The following is a 20553-nucleotide window of genomic DNA, read 5'->3' on the forward strand; positions in this document are numbered from 1 at the left end:
TCATCCAAAAAAAAAAAAAAAACAGTGAACAAATTCATCTTCTCATCCTAGTTTTGTCATGAAGGATAATATAATGTGCAAAGCCATATTTAAAACAGAAGTATCAGTAAATAAAAATACTGACAGAGCTTAAAACTCTGTTCAGAAATAGTTAAAATAAGAGTATAGTTTCCAAAACGCACTATTTACTGATTGGTCTTAATATTTAACTACAAAGAATATGAAATCAAAACTCAACTGATGAAACATCAAGGGTAAAACACTCGTGCAATGTAACTGCTGTCATCATGCGCCTGATGTAGAATGGGAAACAGTCCTTTACTTTTTAGCTTGCTGTTTCCAAGGTTAACTGAGGAAGACCTTTGCTGCAAAGGATCTTGGCACATTTAAAGGATAGTGTGGCTCCCTAATTTGAGGACCAAGACATGAAATTCAGATAATTTATGAACTGTTGTAATCAGGGAAGAAGTCTCTGCCTGGACCCAACTTCAGGAGTGAAGGCCAATTAGGCAATTCATTTCTTTACTAATTGCTTACACTTAACTATGGACAGTTGATTCTAAATCAATTCATATTTTACCATGGGTAAGGATCTGTTTTAGATGTTGATATTAGCCAGCATATGATGCTGTATCAAGCTGCTGCTATTTCTGGCTAGCAATTCAACTATCTACATGATCAATCACCAAGTTTAAAAATCTAGGATCCTGGGTCTAGCACGGTAGCCTAGTGGCTGGGGTCCTCGCCTTGCATGTGCCAGGATCCCATGTGGGTGCCGGTTCATGTCCCGGCTACTCCACTTCCTTCTGGATCCCTGCCTATGGCCTGGGAAAGCAGTAGAAAGTAAAAAGTAAATTAAAAAAAAAAAATCTAGGATCCTTCTTATTATCCAACACATGCCAAAATCATTTTCCCTAAATTCTGTTAGGGAACAAAAGATTACAGATTAAATGTGGAAATGCAAATCTGCTTGAAAAATTAAAAAGCACATCATGCAATTAAAAATCAAAGAGTTTTTGATAACTCAGTATTTGCATCATCTCTGGCACAGCTTCTCTGTATTTGAAAGAGAACTGAAAACTGATTATAAAAACATACTCCCTCTCTTCATGTACATGTATAAGGGCAGCACACAAAATACATTTATAATCTCACCCATTACCTTTCTGTTTAGTTTATCAGCATTTAAACAGCTGAGCTGCAATCATGACCTAAAATATGGCTTATGTTGTGGGCAGGTCTGTTTGAGGACTGCTTGGAGGAGTCAGAGGCAGAGGAGTTCGCAATTGTGAGTAAAGGTGACATTGCTGAGCCATCAGGAAGAGCTGTAGCTATTTCTGGAAACAAGGATGTCATATTAAAGTTGGATAAATGAGAGTTGGTCATGTGCATTGGTGGCATATCAGGGAGAAGAGGAAAACTTGGCTGAGCAAAACCAACAGGTCTAGGAGGAGATAAAATTGATCCAAATCGGTTATTTAAACTTCCGCCATTCACTTTCTCTGAGCTAGGATTTGAGAACATCTGATTGGAGAAATAGGGGATTGAGATATCATTGGAAAGTGTGGGATGAGCAGGAGAGTATGGGGGATAGAAGGAGGGTAGAGTATTTTGGGGATCTACTGGGATAAGGGCTGGAGTTCGAGTGGCACTAGGTTGAGACACCTGTGGAATGAAGGAAGTGTTAGCATTGATTGGTGGATTCATGCCACCCTCAGGAATAAAAGGAAAACCAAAATTTTGTGACAGTGTGTGCTGGTCTGGGCCTGAGTTATCATTGGGTACTTGGGGACTATCAGGCATGAAACGCACAATGCTTCCTCTCTTCTCTGCGGTGGGCTGCTGCCGTCCAAGAATCATGCTTCCACTGGTGGAGAGAGGAAGATGGGGAAGACTCGGATCAAAGACATTGCTATGCCTCTGGTTTCCAGAGCGATTCCTTTCAGGCTGACGAATTTTGGAACCGCTGCTGTCTTGCAGGGGGTGTCTTGATCGCTGGCCAACTGAATTAGCCTGACGCCCAGCAGCCCCTTGGTCAGCACTGCCATGAGAAACAGATGGATGTGGCAAAGCTGGCCTTGCTACCCCATGCATGTTGGTTGTCACTGGAGGGTTCATGTGGCCCTTTGTCCCATGACTGTCAGTAATCCTCATGGGGTTGGACTTCTGTACAGAAACATTGGGACTTGTGTTTCGACCTTGAATATCTCCCGAAGAAGAAGAACTTGAAAAAGGGATATTCAAGGCACTGTTCCGGGTATTAATTGCTCCTAAAGACATGTCACAACTTTCTCTATTCTGACTCTCACTCTCTCTTCTGAGATGGACGCTTTCATGAGCTGGAGGGCAATTATACTCAATGGCAGAGGAGGGACCACACTGCGTGTTCCTCTGATGTTCTGAGAGTGACCGCTGGTTCCCAATGACCTGATCACCCAGGTGAGGGGCAAGTAAGCTCTGCATGAAACTTTGGTGACATGCATTTTCACTGTCCCTTGGTGGAATGGCATTTCCTGTTGGGATGCTCTGGACTGGTGGATAAGGTAATCTCTTTTGCCGGTCGATTGGTGGGGGACCAGTGTTTTGACTAATCCGAAAGGCCTGGGACTGCATTCCCCTCAAAGATGATACCGGAGGGTTACCTATTTCATTATTTCTTGAAGACTGTAGTTCAAAATTACTCTGTGGTGGTTGGCTGACTCCACTTGGTTTAAACGTCTGACAGTCTGAAAGGCGGATCTCTGAGGCAACAGTATGGTCCACACGACCCTGCATATTATGAAGAGCTAAACTCTTATTCCTGGGAATATCAAGATAGCTTCTCATTTCAAGCTGATCTGAAACTCTGGAACCCTGAATTGGCAGGCCCATTCTCTGCTCCGAATTAGAAGACGTCTTCCCAATGAGAGCCTCAGCAGAGTAACTTGAAACTCGGTTTCTTTCTGGCCTGTGTGGAGTACAAGTCATGTCCGAAGGTCTGGTCACGATACTGGGCTGGGACACCATCTGCTGCTCTAAGGCTCTGGATGTCAAAAGCCTCTGCATTGGAGTATGTCCAGACACATGTTCTGAAGAAACTGCTGAACCCTGCTGTCTGCTTCCAACATCCTGCTGCTGGTGCATGATGTCCTGACTGAGATGGTTCTGGGGGTGGTTGTGGTGCGTCCGGCTGCTTGAAGCATTTTCACAGTTCTTCTCTGGCTGGGAACTTCCGAAGTGCTGCTGCATCTGTTGCTGCAGCTGCTGATGGTGTGGATGTGGCTGACCACTCTTGGGTCGGGACTGGTCAGTTCCATGATGCTTTGGTTGTAAGGAAAGCTGAGAGGCCTGCGTGCCTGCGACAAGATTCCTCTTTTTCTGCATCTGGACTTCCTGTTGTAGAGTTCTCTGCTGGTGGACGTTATGGGGCTGAGAGTGGACAGCACTCTCGGCATGAGGTACGTGATGTTGCAGCTGATACAAGTGATGCCTCTCTCTTAACTGTCCTGCTTGCTGCTGCTGCTGCTGCTTGATGAAGAGATGGTTACTGTGAAGGTGAGATACCCCTTGAGTGGGGACATGCTGCTGCAGGGTCTGCAGATGTTGACTTGCCTGGGTTTGCTGTTGCTCAGCAACCGGAGGCTGGGAACTACACTGGACCTCAGCCTGTCTCAATACAGGGGCCACAAAGTTGTTACTAGGTGGAAATAACCGTGTGAGGCTGTCGCCATGTGCCGGGTTGCTAGCGGGCACAACTGAGTTGGAAGAATTGGGAGGGATCTGACTGACCATCATTTGTGTTTGATCAGAAATGCTGTCTGGAGTCCGACTCATGAGGGACATATTTTCGAGTCTGAGTGGGGCTGGCTGACAATGCTTTTGACGTTTGGCTGAGGACAGTAAAAGCTCCTCTTGGACGGCACGCTTAGCAGAATCTTTGCGGCCTTCGTGACCTGACTTTAAGAGTGGCTCTTGAATCTGTGAATTTGGTATAGTACTAGTCAGAGTATTTAGTGGTTGCTCTTGGGAATATTCTGTCATCAGTGATGGCCCAGGAGGCTGGCCACCATAGGAGCTGGATGACACAGCCAGACTGATCGTTGTAGGAGCAGTTGTTGGCTCTGAAGTCTGAGACAAACTGGCACAGCTGACCAGAGGATGGCCGATGCTGCTTGGATGGATGAGATTATTCACACTTAAACTAGTGACGCTTGACGGCTGAGAAGCTGAAACCTGTAAGGAAGCACTCGATGTTTTAATTCCTAGCGAACAGCTTGATTTTTCCATGGCTGCTTCCATCGAATCCTGAGAGGTAAATTCACGAGGTGCTGCTTCGGCCTGGCCTGGGCCATTCTCCTTGGGAATCTGTGATTTACAGGGCTGGTCTCCTGCTAAAGATGATGCTTCAGAAGGCTTGGAGGCAGCTTCCCTCACATCAGCCTGAATGCCAACTCTTCCCTTCTCCAGGTTCTCCTGGTCAAAGATGGCTCTTGCTGCAAGGGCGACGATATCAGTTTGCTCTGCAAAGGTACAGCTGTCACACGTATTCGTGGCTGCATGGCTGGTCACATCCTCCCTGGCTGTTTCAGGAAGCATGGATGCGACTGAGAAACTGCGACTGCTGCCAGAGCTGGTGGACATGGGAGAGTCGGCCTGCCTGCTGGTGAGCAAAGAGCCAGCGATAACCTCCTGATCTGGGAGACAGGCATGGTGCTGGGCTGGGTCTCTGTCGTCGTCGTTCATCAGCAGCAGTTCCTGTTTGGGATGCAAATCCACACCTGAATCCACTACTTTAGGATTTCCAGAAGAAAAGTCAGGATGGGCCATCTGGACCGAAAGAGGTGACTTCTGAGGGTCCTTTTCTTTAGCAAGATCTGACAGCAATGTAGTTAAACCGTGCCCCTTTAAGACACTTGTGCTTTGCGCTGTATCTGGCTCAACCCTGCAAGGTTCAGCAATGATTTCTACCTCAGAAACACAGTCAGTACTTGTGGTGCTTGTGGTAGTTGACAAATCAGAAACCTGAGAAACCAAAATGTGGGTGTCGCTTGGAGATGGAATCAACACATGGGCTGAAGTGCAAGGTGTGGCGGCACCTGACAATGCTGAACTAGTTGGTGGTTCATCCTGCGATGCCTCTCGTTGCAAAAGGGGGGTAGACTCTTTGGGGTTTTCTGGAGCCACCGCAGAATGTTCACTTGTTACAGACTCTTGAGACGGTGAGGGAGATTCTTCCACTGACATATACTTGGATGCAGACTCGGGTGTGACTGACTGAGAATCCAGAACCTCCAAGGACTGCGATGCGGGAACACCTACAGCATTTTCCTGGGACACAGCGACGGGTGGTAACACACTAGGAAGGCTCTCTGATGGTCTGTCATTACAGGAAGGCTCTACTGAGCCTTCGGCCCCGGGGCAGTCTAACTTGCCTGCATCATGGCCTGGATTCAAGGGGCACACTGGCTTGCTAGCTGTTAAATGTCTCTTGGCAGCTGGTTTCTTATTCAACCTTTTTGACTTCACAGTAGATGGCAAACAAGTGACAGTGGTCACTGAGGATGTAGTCACTGGATGAGAAGTACTGGGTATGGGGGCTGAATTATCTGTGGTCATAGGAGGTGCTACAGTTGTTAATGAAACACAGTTGGCTGGGGTGGTCTGACTTTTTGCAGCAGTTTGAGAATTGACAGGCTGGTTGATAGACAACTGTACACAGCTTTGCCCAGCCATCTGTGATATACTTTGATTGAGGCTGGCCAAAGCACCAAATGTATTCAGGGCAACATTGGTATTTGGATCTTCGCTGGTGGTGGGCTGAATAATTTGCATAGGGATTTGATTTGTAGTTCCTGATGACGTCTTCACAGGTTGCAAAGCAAACAGCTGTCCATTTAAAGAAATGGTTTGGGGCTGCTGTTGGTTGGACATGGTGACGGAAAAAGTCTGTGTTGAATTAGATGTTGATAAAGATGAAGGTCGTGGTAATATATGGACTAGGTGCTTTCCTCCAAAAGTTTGTGGAGTTGAAACATTTTGCACTGCATTATTAGACCCTATTATAGCATTAGCTCCATTGACAGGGAGTCGAACAGAACTAGGAGGAGGAGCAGAGAGGAATGGCAAAGGATTCTGATTAGCTGTCTGTATGATCACTATTTGCTGACTGACTGTTTGGCTGGGAACCTCTGCCCTCATCACTGCTGGGCACGGCGTGGTGCTGGGTGGCTGAAGGATGATAACGTTTGGATTGGGCGGAGCTGCAGTAATAGCTGACCCGACTGGCTGAGTCATCTGGATCACCTGCATCGCTGACTTCAGTGGAAGGATATTTTTGGGAGGCTGGGATTTCACTTGTGGCTGGGCAATTACTGGCTGCATAGGTAAAGATGGACAAGAAGGCAAGGTGACAACTACTTGTTCAACTGCCTGCCCCTCTGCTGGAAAGGAATTATTCAAGTTGACGGCTGCAGCTATGGGTCTACTGTGGTTGCTTGCGGTGGGACTGGTACCAGACTCGTTTAATACTGGAGTCACAGTGGAAGATGATGTCTGGCTTAAGGGCTGAATAGTGTTTCCTGTCAGTTGCAAAGTAGTCCACGTTGTCTGTGTGTTTCCAGCTGAAGAAATTCGGGTAAGGCTACTCATGTTTTTCAAATCTGAAGCACTAACAGTTGAAGAAGGCAAGGAACAAGAAAGAGTCCAACCACTGTCCAAAGAGTTTGCAACAAGTGTGCTTACTGCCGTGGTAGTCTTCCCTGCTCCCGCAGGAGCAGCCGGTGCCAGCACAGTGGTTGTACGTGTCGAGTCTGCACTCTTGCTAACGGTTACTGGAGAAGAATCACTTACAGATCTGGGAGGCTGGGAACAGACTGTGGTGGTAACTGATACAACCAAGCTGTTTGGGAAGTCACCTCTGAGGTCCTGCTCGTTTCCCGGGCACACTTTACTGGCAGTTGCTGAGGAGCTGGCGGTGCTGCTTATAGCACAAGGGGTGGATGTCTTTAATAATTTGGGGCTCTCCTGCCCATTCTTATTGTCAGAAGAATTGTGATCATTTAGACATGTGTTCAAGGAGCGAGGCTGGTGAGGTTCAGGCCCAACTGGAACAGCAATCAGAGAGCCACTTGTGATACCAAGCACACTTGATTCGCCTTCGGAGGTGGAAAGTTCGAGAATCTTTTGAGCAGGAATGGTAGCAGGAAGACAAAGAGGAACAGGTTGGCTGGCAGCCAATGCAGAAACTGTGGTCTGATGCCATGGCTTGTTTTCAGAAGAGAAAACTCCAGAAATAGACACAGGAGTCACAAGATTGCAAGCCCTCTGCACTGGCACCACATTGGCAGTTTGCTTTTGTAAATGATGACCAACACTAAAGGTGATCCCCTGAACAGCTGCTCCCTGGCCGTGTCCACCAGACTGACTCCCGTTAGGATAAACAATGATGTTTTTTTGAACTTGGTCACTCGGAATAACAACAGAGACCTTTGAGGTCTTGAGGTTTCCTTTCCAGTGGATTGTGGGATCATCATATAAGCATATGTCATTGGCTTTCAGTAATTCAATATATCGGCCATTTTCTTTTTGGATTTCTTCCAGTTGTTTCCGTAGCTTTTTAATTTCTTCAGCTGTAACATTAAAAATAAAAATAAAAAAATACAAGTTAATGTCAGTTTTTGTAACTTGAGAAAGAACTATGACCTTTCTAAACTGCTGAATTCTCATTTTAGCATCCTAAATATTATTCTAAATATTCTCTCCTGAGAGTTCAGTTTTTTTCTAACTCAAACTCTTTCTTCTCTTAGAATGTTGCTTCAAGGACCAGCATTGTGGCATAGCAGGTAAAGCTATCATTTGCAATGCTGGCATCTCATATGTGTACTGGCCTGAGTGCTGGTTGCTCCATTTCTGATCCAGCAGCCTGCTAATGACCTGCAAAAGAAGTAAAAGATGGCTCAAATACTTGGGCTGCTGCCAGCCATGTGGGAGGCTTGGAAGAAGCTCCTGGATCCTGGCTTTGGCCTTGCCCAGCTCTGGCTGATGTGCCCCTCTGGGGAGGGAACCAGCATATGGAAGCTCTCTTTCTCTGTGGTTCTTTCAAATACATAAATCTTCTTCTTCTTTTTTAATAGACTAGTATCTCAAACTCTCATTCCAACCTTTTAAAAATGTATGTCTTTAAAGGTCAACTGAAAAATTATTCATAATGTAAAAATTTCAATGCTTTCAATTAAAAAAATTTCCAATAGGGCACTTACACAGGTAAAATGGGAAGACCTAGTAACCTCATAGTAACCTCCTTGGACAATAACACTGACTATCCATATAAGCTGCATTCAAATGATGTAACCAGCTAACATTACTTCTGGATGGTAATACAAGAGTACTTTAAAAGGTTCATGGAAAATGGAATTACAAAGTAAGTTTACTTTAATGCAAAATTTTAACTTCACAGATAGTTTTTTGATATTTATTTTTCATAAAAAATTTGGAAACACCTCTCATAGATAATCTCTGTTATAAATGGTTTTAGTTTCTATTTTATCCTCTACCAACCATGGAGACTGAAAAAAAAACCCAATATGTAATAAGCAGTGGAGCCCCAAAGAAAGCATAGCAATGGAACGTGTATTTTCCTTGACAGGGCCAAGGCTGGTGTGCTGCTGAGCAGTGAAGTCGTCACACTCACACTCCTTTCTAAGGCAGACAGCTTCACTCACCAGTTCTTTTAATGTGGCAGCTTTGGCTGCTGGTGTTTAAGCTCCCCATCTGTCTTGCAATCACGGTAGGTATTCACTGCCCATCACACACAAGGGGTATTTGATCCTTAAGACCACTGCCTTGTGAGGTAGTCTAAAACTGAAGGTTCCTCTCCAACCAGGATAAGCTCAGGGACTATTTTTCTCATATACTTAAGCTAAGAAACCAAAGATGTCAGTGTGCTGTGGTCATTAGAAATTAAAGGACAATCATGGACAAAAAGTAACTGGTATTCTCACAATACAAACACTGCCTGGCACTTTTTAGGCTGGCCTTTACCTTAAGAGCTTCACTGATACCAGTCTCTTAAACCTTATAAGAACCATGAGGTGAGAACTACCTATTGTCATTTTTAGGTTTACGTTCAAAGCATTTGCTTATAGAAAGCCAGGCAGAAATTATGATTGAATAATATCTTAAGATAGGAAAACTGAAAATAGGGAAAGCTGAATAACTGACTCAAAGGTACTGAGTGAGGAAATGAAGTTGAGTCTCAAATTCACACAGGCCTGATTCCAAGGTCAGGGCTTTAACCACTCTACTACACTGTTAAGTGGGTGATGAGTAGAGAAAGCTTCTGGAATACAAAATGATAAAAGAGCAGTTTCTCAGGAAAAAAATAATCCTGACAGAGATGACATTTGAAGTTGCCTCAGGGGCTGCCCCCAACCCATGGCCTGGTTCTCCAGCTTGTTCGGCTTCTCATTTTCCTAAGGTCACCTGAGCTTCAGCCTTGGGGCTTTGAAGTCAAAGGCATCTTCATTAGAAACGTTGACACATCAGCTGGCCTTATACTTTGCTTGGCAGAGCTCAAAAACTTTACCCAGCACATACTCATTTTCACGTATCTACCCTAACAGCTTCCCAAGGGCAGGATCATAAAACACTACTGATGTAGGAGAGGGGTAAAATGTTACTTAACTAAAGCTATAAAGGGAAAACTTGGAAGGCCGACATCCTGAGTCCACTTTGGAGCATCCTTGCTACCCACTCATTGCACAGCCTAACACTGCCCCCTACTCAGCAAATTCTTGTTTCTCGCCTTAAAGATGGCCTACTGAGCCATCAGAGGAACTGGCTCTCTGTCCTTCTCAGAGCAACAGATAAAGGACAGCTCAAACTGGCTGACCACCTGAGCCATGCTCCTGTCTTGGGTATTTTTCTTTCTAGTTGATGCTAAGAAAGCTTCTCTCCAGTGTTGGTAGAAAAATGGAACTCATTTGACAGCATCAAATAGTCACTCTATCTAAAAATCAAATGTCATTAACTGATCAGGTAGTTCAAGAAATAAATCACACGGAACAAACACATACTTTGTCCTTTTGAGTGAAGGCACATTAAGTCTCAACACAGCTATATTCTGCCTTCTTTTAATTTATAGAGTAAAACTACCCCTTCAATTCTCATGGGATGTCCCCCACCCACTGCAAGATCCAAATGAAATAAAGGACATTTAGTGTAACTACCATCATGTGTTGGAGAAGATGACACAGAGGAGTCCAAAATCAAAATTACATATGTCTATAAGACCAGTCACTAAAATGGGAAGAGTCAAACTAAAATGAATTTACTTGGACATTATTCTCCCAGGCCTACTGACTGCAAGGTTCTGTTTTCACGTGTCAGTCCTGGCTGTGGCAGGCATTTGGGGAATGAACAGGCTGATGGGAGATCTCTCCGTCCTCTCACTACTTCTCTCTGCGTGTCATGGTACACTTCAAGAAAACAAAAAAATAAATAAACATTTTAAACTCAGAAGGTACGGCTGATAGTATTACCAGTTATTGTCCTGGCTGCTCTACTTCTGATCCAGCTCCCTAATAAACACCTGGGAAAAGCAGCGGAAGATGCTTGGGCCCCTACTACTCACAAGGGAGACCTGGAAGAAACTCCTGGCTCCTGGCTCAAGTCTGACCCAGCCTGGCCATTGCAGCCACCTGGGAAGTGAACCAGCAGTCAGAAGATCTCTCTCTTTCTCTCTCCCTCTCTGTAACTTTGACTTTTACATAAAGAAACCTTAATACAAAACAAAACAAAAACAGAAGATTTCTAACAAAATATGGATATTTAAATTCATTTGAAATTTTAAAAATTGATGTATTTGTGAAAAAGCTTTCTATAGCCACACATCAGTTTCACACAAAAGCCTAAATAAACATTAAAGGAAAACAACAAAACACGCGTCAGCGCTTCACCTTGTTCATTGTTCCCTCCATTAAGCAGGAGCTCATCATTCTGCCTCTTCAGCTCTGTTATGTATTTAAAGGCTTGGTCCAGGATCATATTCTTGCTCTGCCAAAGAAAATTAACCATTAAAAAGTTCACCGAAAGGTAAGAAGCTACCAGAAGAAACTTAGCACTCAGGTTCTGTCACACCATGTGTATCTTTTCAAAATTTAGAATAAGCACCATAATCAAGTGTCTACTCCTCATTTTCATTTAGCAAACACTTTGTGTCAGGACTGTTCTAGGTACTGGACATGTAAGACTGAGACAAAGTCCTTGTCCTCAGACTTGTATGCAAAATAATCAGCAGGTGTTAACTTCATACATACACACTACACATGTATACATATGTGTATACTCATAAAGAGTTATAAAGAACAATAAGCAGGATAAGGAAAGGGCCAGAATGAGGACTGAGGATACTCTGTGTGTGTACCCAGCACCCAACATAACGGCATTAGGAGGTGGGAGACCCTTGGGGTGATTAGGTCAAGAGGATGAAGCCCTTAGGAATGGATTGGTGCCCTTACGGGGAGAGACAGGGAGATGATTTCTCCCTCTCCAGCACACTGCAGACATGGCCAGAAGCAGGCCCTCAGGAGCAACAGAATCAGCTGGCACTTTGATCCCGAGCCTGCCAACCTCAGGGCGAGCAAGAACAGATTTCGGTTGTTTACATCACCCAGGCTAAAGTACTTCATTGGAGCAGTCTGAACTCAGATGCTCTGCTATAATTTTTTAAGAAGATTTATTTTTATTGGAAAGTCAGATATACGAAGAGGAGGAGAGGCAGAGAGGAAGATACTGCATCTGCTGATTCACTCCCCAAGTGGCCACAATGGCCAGAGCTGAGCCAATCCACAGCCAGGAGCCTCCTCCAGGTCTCCCATGAGGATGCAGGGTCCCAATGCCTTAGGCCATCCTCCACCGCTTTCCCAGGCCATAAGCAGGGAGCTGGATAGGAAGCAGGGCTGCAGGACACAAACTGGCGCCAATACAGGATCCTGGTGCGTGCAAGGCGAGGAGCTCAGCCACTAGCCTACCACATAGGCCTGCTAGAATTTTTTTTATATGATGATGGCATGAAGGACCCCTTTGTAAGGAGGCACTGTAGCAAAATCCAAAGGAAGTGGCAGGAAGCACGCCCTGTGGGAAGAAGACCCACAGAGCAAGATCAGAAGGGCAAGACCCAGCGGTAGGTGGGCTCTGGCGTGTCTGCAGAACAGTAAGAGGTGAGCAGGGCTAGAAGAATGTTAGAAGAGTGTTAGAAGCAGAAGATAAATTGGGGTTTTAACCTTGTTATTTCATCTGTTAACTATTACTAACAAATTATTTGAAATAACAAGCCAAGAAAGAAATGTCACTTGACTAAGGGTTTTTTTTTTTAAAGATTTATTCATTTTTATTACAGCCAGATATACAGAGAGGAGGAGAGACAGAGAGGAAGATCTTCCATCCGATGATTCATTCCCCAAGTGAGCTGCAACAGGCCGATGTGCGCCAATCCGATGCTGGGAACCTGGAACCTCTTCCAGGTCTCCCACGCAGGTGCAGGGTCCCAATGCATTGGGCCGTCCTCGACTGCTTTCCCAGGCCACAAGCAGGGAGGTGGATGGGAGTGGAGCTGCCGGGATTAGAACCGGCGCCGATATGGGATCCTGGGGCTTTCAAGGCGAGGACTTTAGCTGCTAGGCCACGCCGCCGGGCTCCACTTGACTAAGTTTTGATATCATGTTCCCAGAACACTAAATTTCAAAGTTAGCCACAGTGTTCTCTTATTCTGGATTAACCCCCAGTTTTTAAAATTGAAAGCATCATATAACAAAGAAATGTAGCGGATATGAAGGGATATGTATTGCAAACTAGCATTCCTTTTTGCTTTGTTCTTTAGATTCACTTGGAGAGCAATCAGCATAAAATTACTGGTGTGTCTTTCTAGAAGTATTCTATGTCAGTCCATACCTCTGCATATCTTTTTCAAAAAACCCAGAGAGAAAAGAGCATTTTCTAAATTAAAAAAATATATTGTGGAGAGGCCAGCACTGGGACAAGCATTATGTACTGCAGTGCTGGTTTAGTCCCAGTGGTCACTTCTTATCCAGCTTCTGCTAACACACGTGGGAAGGCACAGGAGGACTGCCCAGGGAGGTGGGTTCCTGCCACCAACACAGGAGACCAGGATGAAGTTCCTGGCTCCTGGCTCCAGCCCAACCCAGACCTGGCTAAAGAAGTGCATCAGTGGTTCAAGATCTCTCTCTCTCTCTCTCTCTCTCTCTCTCTCTCTCTCTCTGTTTTGTCTTTCAAATAAATAACTAAATTAAAATCTTTACAATAAGTAAAAATAATCTTAAAGATATGTCTATACAGCACTTAGATTTATGTTTTCATATATGCTTTTATCTTACCAGTTGGCAAATGAAAACATTTGTGCTATGGAACAGTCGTTTCCGGGTTCTGCTCTTTGGTTGTTTACCATGTGGGGGCGAATGCTTCACTGGACAAAGGAAGAACATGTTAATGTCCAGTGACCTGCCCCTGGGTTACAGAGTCACAGTGTGCAGCCACAGTGAAGAAAATCTTTAACTGCTCTGTTGCTGGGGGCCAAACTCTGGCTTCCTCGGGACATGCTAGGACGTTCAGGAGGTAAAAGGACAACAGTTTCCTTCTAGAGAGGAACTTTGTAGGAATAAAAACAAAGAGCAAGAAAACAAGATCGGACTTTGTAAGTATCAGTACTTACTGAGCAGCCACTATTCCGTGAATTACAGAGAAAGAAAAATAATAAGTCAGAAGACAGTTTGGTATTATGTGAGAAAACAGTATTTAAAAAAAATTAAAAACATTTCTGGTAATCTAAGTCCACCGTGTAGAGAAGAAAAATAAACAGAAATGCAACACCTCACTGAAGACTAGGAGAGCCAGCTGATGTGGCCCTTCAGGATCTACGCAGGTTCGACACCTAGAAGTTCCAGCTGCTACAGAATGGAGGGCGCAGGATGGAGTTACAGTCGAGGCCACTCTTGAAAGACTCTTTCTAAAAAATTTTTTAAATATTTATTTTAATTTTACTGTAAAGTCAGATATACAAAGAGGAGGAGAGACAGAGAGGAAGATCTTCCATCTGATGATTCACTCCCTAAGCAGCCACAATGGCTGGAACTGAGTCAATCCAAAGCCAGGAGCCAGGAGCCTCTTCTGGGTCTCCCACGTGGGTGCAGGCGCCCAAAGCTTTGGGCCATCCTTGACTGCTTTCCCAGGCCACAAGCAGGGAGCTGGATGGGAAGTGGGTCTGCCGGGATTAGAACTGATGCCCATATGGGATCCCAGCACGTTCAAGGCAAGGACTTTAGCTGCTAGGCTACTGTGCCGGGCCCTGTTGAAAGATTCGTAATCAAGTGGTAAGCCTGAGCATTGCTTTTACATATGTATATTAGCCATTTGAATTTATCCTTTTGAAAACTGTTCATTTCCTTTGCCCATTTCTTCACAGGGTTGTTTGTTTTGCTGTCGCTGAGTTTCTGAAGTTCTTTGTAAATCCTGGTATTAGTCCCTTCTCTGTTGTATAGTGTGGAAATATTTTCTCCCATTGTGTTGATTGCTTCTTTGCTTTGTTAATCATTTCCTTGGCTGTACAGAAGCTTCTTGGTTTGATGTAATCCAACTGTTTATTTCAGCTCTGACTTTTATTGTGGTGACTTTTCTAAGAAGTCTTTATCAAATGCCTATGTAGAGTGTGTCCTATGTTTACCTCTAATAGTTAGACGGTCTCTGGGTGCAGATTTAGGTCCTTGATCCATTTAGAGCTTGTTTTCTTACAGTATAAAGTGACAAGTGAGAGCTCTTGTTTCTTACTTCTGCAGGCTACTATCTGATTATCCAAACAATATTTGTTGAAGAGACCAGAATTTTTCCCTGGATTATTTTCAGCTCTTTTGTCAAAGATTAGCAGGGTGTGCATGTGTAGGCTCACTTCCGGGGTTTCTACCTTGTTCCACTGATCTTCTTCTGTTTCTGTACCAGTAACAAACTGTTCTGATGATCACTGTCCTGTGGTATGTCTTGAGATCAGGAATTAATTCCTCCAGCTTCATTTTTATTCTTCAGGATAGTTTTCACTATTCGTGGTCTCTTGTGTTTCTAAATTAATTTTTGTATCATCTTTTTCTATTTCTGAGAACAATGTTATTGGGATTGTGTTGAATCTGTATATTACTTTTGGTAACATTGGACATTTTGATGCTGCTGATCTTGCTGATCCAGGAACATGGTAGGTTTCTCCATCTCTTAATGTTGGCCTCTATTTCTTTTTTTAATGTTTTGTAATTTTCATCACATAGGTCTTCGACATCTTTGGTTAGGTTAATTTCAAGGTATTTAAGGTTCCACTTTGCTATTTTAAAGGGGACTGTACTCACAAGTTTTTTCTGAGCCATGGGTTTATTTGTGTATACTAGCACCATCTATTTATTACATTAATTTTGTACCCTGTTACACTGCCAAATTCTCTTGTGAGAATTTTCTCCAGTAGTCTATTCTCCAATAGTCTTGATTGAATCTTTTGATTCCCCCATGTAAAGAATTATGTTGTCGACAAATATGGAAAATTCCTAATTTGAATTCCTTTGTTTTTCTTGCCTAACAGCTTTAGCAGCGACTTCCAACACTATATTGAATAGCAGTGGTGAAAGTCGACAACTTTGTCTAGTTCAAGATCTTAGTGGAATAGCTTCTAGTCTTTCTCCACTTAATATGATGCTGGTGTTGGGTTTTTCGTAAATTGCCTTGATTGCGTTGCAGAATGTTCCTTCTGTAACTATTTTAAGAATTTAAGGTTGACATGGTGTTGCATTTTATCCAATGTCTTCACTGCATCTATTGAGATGATCATATGGATTTTGTATTTCAATTTGTTGATGTGGTGTATTACATTAATCATTTTGCCTATGTTAAACCATCCCTGCATGAGAGGAATGAATCCCACCTGGTCTGGGTGAATGCTCTGTCTGATGAACTGCTGAATCCTGTTAGCTACAATTTTTTTTTATGTTTATTTATTTGAGGGTTTTTGCATCTATGTTCATCAGGCATCATATCGGTCTATAGTTCTCTTTTTCTGTTGTGTGTCTATCTGCCTTTGGTAATAAGATGATATTGGCTTCACAGAGTTTGGAAGGACTGCCTCCCTTTCTATTGTTTGGAATAGCCTGTGGAGGACTGGAGTAAATTCCTCTTGAAACGTTTGGTAGAATTCAGCAGTGAAGCCATCCTGTCCAGGACTTCTGTTGGTTGGGAGGGATTTAATTACTGATTCATTCTTTGGCATTGTTATAGGTCTTTTTAGATCATTAACTGCCTTATGATTCAATTTTGGAATACTGTATGTGTCCAAACTTCTATCCATTTTTTTCTAGGTCTTCTGATTTGTTGGCATACAGTTGCTTGTAGTAAGTTTGATTATCTTATGCATGTTATCCATTGTTAAATTTCCTTTTTCTTCTATGATCCTATTGATTAGTATCTTCTCTCCTTTTTTGATTAGTTAGGCTAGTGGGGAATCTATTTTGTTAATTTTGTAAATGAACCAGTACTTTGATCCATTGATCTTATGCATTATTCGTTTGGTCTCTATTTGCTTTATTTCTCCTACCTGCCCCCCCCTTTTTTCTGTTAATCTTGTGGTTATTTTGCTGTTGTTTTTCTAGTTCCTTCAAATGTGTGGTTAGCCCATGTGCCTGGTGCCTGTCTAGTTTCTTGACATAAGCATTCTGAAATGAACTTACCTCTTAATACCGCCTTGACAAGTTTTGGTATGTTGTGTTGATGCCTTCATTCTTTTCAAGCAGTTTTTTAAATTTCCTGTTTGATTTTTTTCTATGACCCATTGTTCATTTAGTAGCATGTTACTCAGTCTCCAAGTATTTGCATATGTTCTTGGGTATTTTGAAATGTTGGTCTCCAGTTTCACTCCATGATGGTCTGAGAAGATGCGTGATATGATTTTGACGTTGTTAAAATTTGCACGTTTAAGTATCTTAATGTTCAACCAAAGAGAGCTTGATTATGACGTGTCATGGCAAGGATGGATCTGCATGACTTTATTCAGAGTTCTGTGTCCCAAAAATTCATGTGCTGTAGTCTTGGTCCCCAGGGTGGCACTGGAAGACTTTTAAGAGGTGGGGCCAGGCCTGGCCTGATACCCTAGTGGTTAAAGTCCTTGCCTTGCACACATCGGGATCCCATATAGACACCGGTTCTTATCCCAATGGCTCTGCTTCCCATTCAGCTCCTGCCTGTGCCCTAGGAAGGCAGTTGAGGTTGGCCTGAAGCCTTGAGACTCTGCACCCATGCGGGAGACCCGCAGAAGGCTCTGGGCTCTTGGCTTTGGATTGGCTGAGCTATGGCCATTGAAGCTTCTTGGAGAGTGAATCAACGGACACAAGATCTTCCTCTCTGTCTCTCCTCCTCTTTGTATATCTGACTTTGTAATAAAAACAAATAAATCTTACAAAAAAAAAAAAGAGGTGGGGCATAATTGGACATCTTTGGGTCACAGGGGGACCCATTCTCAGAAGTGATTAAGGTATTTTTGTGTGGGACTATGGTTTGTTCTTTCCAGAGGGTTTTGTAAAATGAGTGAGCCTGGCCTTTCATTCTGTCTCTCTGGTTTCCTTTTTAAAACGATATCCTTGGCCCCCAAATGCACTCCTGCAGTAATATAACTCTGTATTCACTGGTAGACCCCCACCAGAGGCAAAATCAATGTGCAAGGAGACCTAACTTTAGACAAACCTCTACAACTGGGAGTTAAGTAAACTTCATTTTCTTCATAAGTTAGACTGTTTCAAGTATTCCATCACAGTGATAAAAGGCTAACACAACTGGATGTATATATTGAAATTGGCATGCCTGGAGAGATGGAAAACAACACTTTAACAACAGTTAAAACTTGGGAGGAGGATATCAATTTATTATTTCTAGTTCATATCTTCCTTGTTGTTTCAGTTTTTTTGTTTCATTTTGTTTTGAATGAGCACACTTCATCTTTATCATTAATTAGGAAAAAATTGTCTTCAGTAGGGAAAACTGTCACTTTGAGATGGGATTTTTTACCTTTATTTTAACATTTATTACAAAGATGAAGGGGCTGTAGAGCCACGTGGACCTCTGATTGGGGAGGAAGGGATTGGGATGAAGAAGAAAGTGGGTGAGATAAATGTTTCCGCTTTCCATCCTGTGTCTGTAGCAGTTGGGGGCTGAGAGGTGAAAAAATGCACCGTTCCTTGATGTTGGACTACATCAGCTCTAGGGCACAGGGATGGAGATGGATCACTTGGTGTTGTCTTAGAGACCCCAGCTGGGGAAGAATATTCTGAGAGTGTTGCTTGAATGGTCTTCATTGTTCTGAGAAGTTGTCAGCTTCATTGTGCCACAGGTAAGAAATTCTTTCTAAGGCCTACTGCTTGCCCCTGTCTACATCAGTGTGTCCAAAGACCTAGGTGCTCGCTACAAAACCTGGCTTGAAATGATGTTCAACCTGTCCTTCTTCTATCCTTTTAAGAGGTACTCAAAGTTTTCTATTGTTTTAGATGAGCTAGCTGTCTTGTCTTTCATGCTTATCTGGGAATGTTCTCCATTCTTACACACAAGGGCCAGCAACTAAGGTGACCCAGTCCTGCAACATTGTTCCAGGGTGAGACCACATGTCTATGTGATTTTTTTCTGAGGTCAAGGATCAAGTGCAGTGGTCTAGTTGCAGAGGGTGACCCTAAGAAGTCTCACTGCAAGGTATGCACTGGCTGGTGTAGGGCCAGATCCAGCCCATCTCCTATACCAGCCCACACACATACCTAGGGTGCATCTGCCTGGTCAGTTCCACCCCCAGCTCAAGATTCTCAAGCAAACTGATGGGTGCTGCAGTTTAGTCGAGAACACCCCTAAGAAACTCCATAATGCCTGCCCTCAGTCCTGGCGCTTGTGTGTGGCAGTGGGTGCTGCAGCCTAGTCAGGGTGACCTGAAGAATCCCTAGCAGACTCACCTCTAGCTCTGGTTTTCATGCACACCAGCAGGTACTGCATTCTAGCCAAACCCAACCTGTCACAGCTCCTGCTCTCAGGCACACAGGCAGGTGCTGCAGCCTAGTTGGGGTGACCCTACAGAATCACTACCAGGCCTGCTCTCAGCCCTGCTTTTTGTGTGTAAGGCAGGTGCTGTAGCCTTGTCCAGCCTGGCCTGCCCCGTGAGCTGAGATTTTAAGCACACCTGGGGATTGACAGGGCATGGAAAATAGTGAGGAGATCGTTGGAAGACTTGAAGCAAGAATTAAAAAGAGTAAAGAACATAAACTGGCAGAAATGCCTCATTAGTAGAGTAGTACATATATAAACATAATCATGAAGCAAATTTAATAATTCAAGAGATAGCACAACTTAAAATACTCTAGAGATTATATTTACACTAGATCACGTGGCAAACTGTACTAAGAGATTGTGAGAATGTGGGAAGAATTAAATAAAGTTGTATACCCCCATTTGGATCTACCACATGGGATGGAAGAAGCCCAAATCCTGCCTAGCAGGTTCCAAGGTCATTGGAACAACAACCAGGATCCCTGAGCGGTCCACAGAAACAGAAGAACAGTAAACTTCCTTCGGGACTAGAGAGAGGAGCTTTCTCTGGTCCTTGCCTGCTTCCAATGTTGGGTCCCCACCCCCCTCTCGTAATAACCATCAGGAGCGCTCCAGAAACCCCTCAAAACAAACAAACAAACAAACAAACAAAACTAGAATAGATAGACAGAGAACAACAAGGAAAGCTTAGAACCAGACAGGAAACGGTCAGCAGGGATGCACTTATACCTCACTGGGTGGGACACAAAGATTAGTTACTCCTAACTGGGGTATGGAAGATTTTTCTGCACACCCCTCCTAAACATGCTCACCTAAACTGTTGACATATATCCTGTTAGAATTATAGAGTTAGACCACCCAAAAAACAGCCAGGTTCAGCGAAATCATGCTTCAATGCTATAAACTGCTAAAGACTAAAATTAAAATAGGCATGAGACAGCTGAATAGCAATCTAAGCCATTTTAAGGTGTATAGAATACGGTTGAATGTAAACCAAAATTGAAATGTCTATGAAGAAGTCACAGGTTGTGGTTGAGAACCTGCATTTTCCTAGTAACATATTGGTTAATCAATACCATGTCAATTAATGCCATAATGTTGTAAATGGTTGGAAATATTATGTTGGGACTTTTAATTGATTGGAATGATATTCTGCCGGCTCTACCTTCAGACCAGAGATGGTCTCACCAAGAAACCATTGAACTTACCAGGACAATAAGATGCTGGACTTTATGCTTGGTAAATACCTCCAATGAAAGAATGTCAAATGAATTTGAACTATGGAAATGCAACAAGGTGGAGAAATCCACCGTGGGGGGAGGGTTTTGGGATGGGTGGGGGGAATCCCAGTGCATAAAAAAATGTATCACATAATGCAATGTAATTAGTTTTTAAAAAAGGAAATGCAATAAAAATATATGTTAAAAAAATATATAGTTGTATAGAAAATGAAGCTAATTA

At 43.4% G+C, this 20553-nt stretch overlaps 1 protein-coding gene across 1 annotated transcript in view; it reads right to left on the minus strand.

The window, feature by feature from the left end:
- Positions 1-470: 470 nt before the first annotated feature.
- Positions 471-20553, minus strand: part of USF3 (upstream transcription factor family member 3) — a 51640-nt gene continuing 31557 nt past the window's right edge. The window contains exons 5-6 of the mRNA XM_004577894.2: positions 10935-11031; positions 471-7607 (exon numbers count right to left, since the gene is read on the minus strand). Of these exons, the coding sequence (XP_004577951.2) occupies positions 1186-7607; positions 10935-11031 (6519 nt within the window). The 3' untranslated portion in view covers positions 471-1185. The remainder of the gene's footprint in view (positions 7608-10934; positions 11032-20553) is intronic.

Source organism: Ochotona princeps, chromosome 3 (genome assembly GCF_030435755.1).
Source record: "Ochotona princeps isolate mOchPri1 chromosome 3, mOchPri1.hap1, whole genome shotgun sequence".
Lineage (NCBI taxonomy): Eukaryota > Metazoa > Chordata > Mammalia > Lagomorpha > Ochotonidae > Ochotona > Ochotona princeps.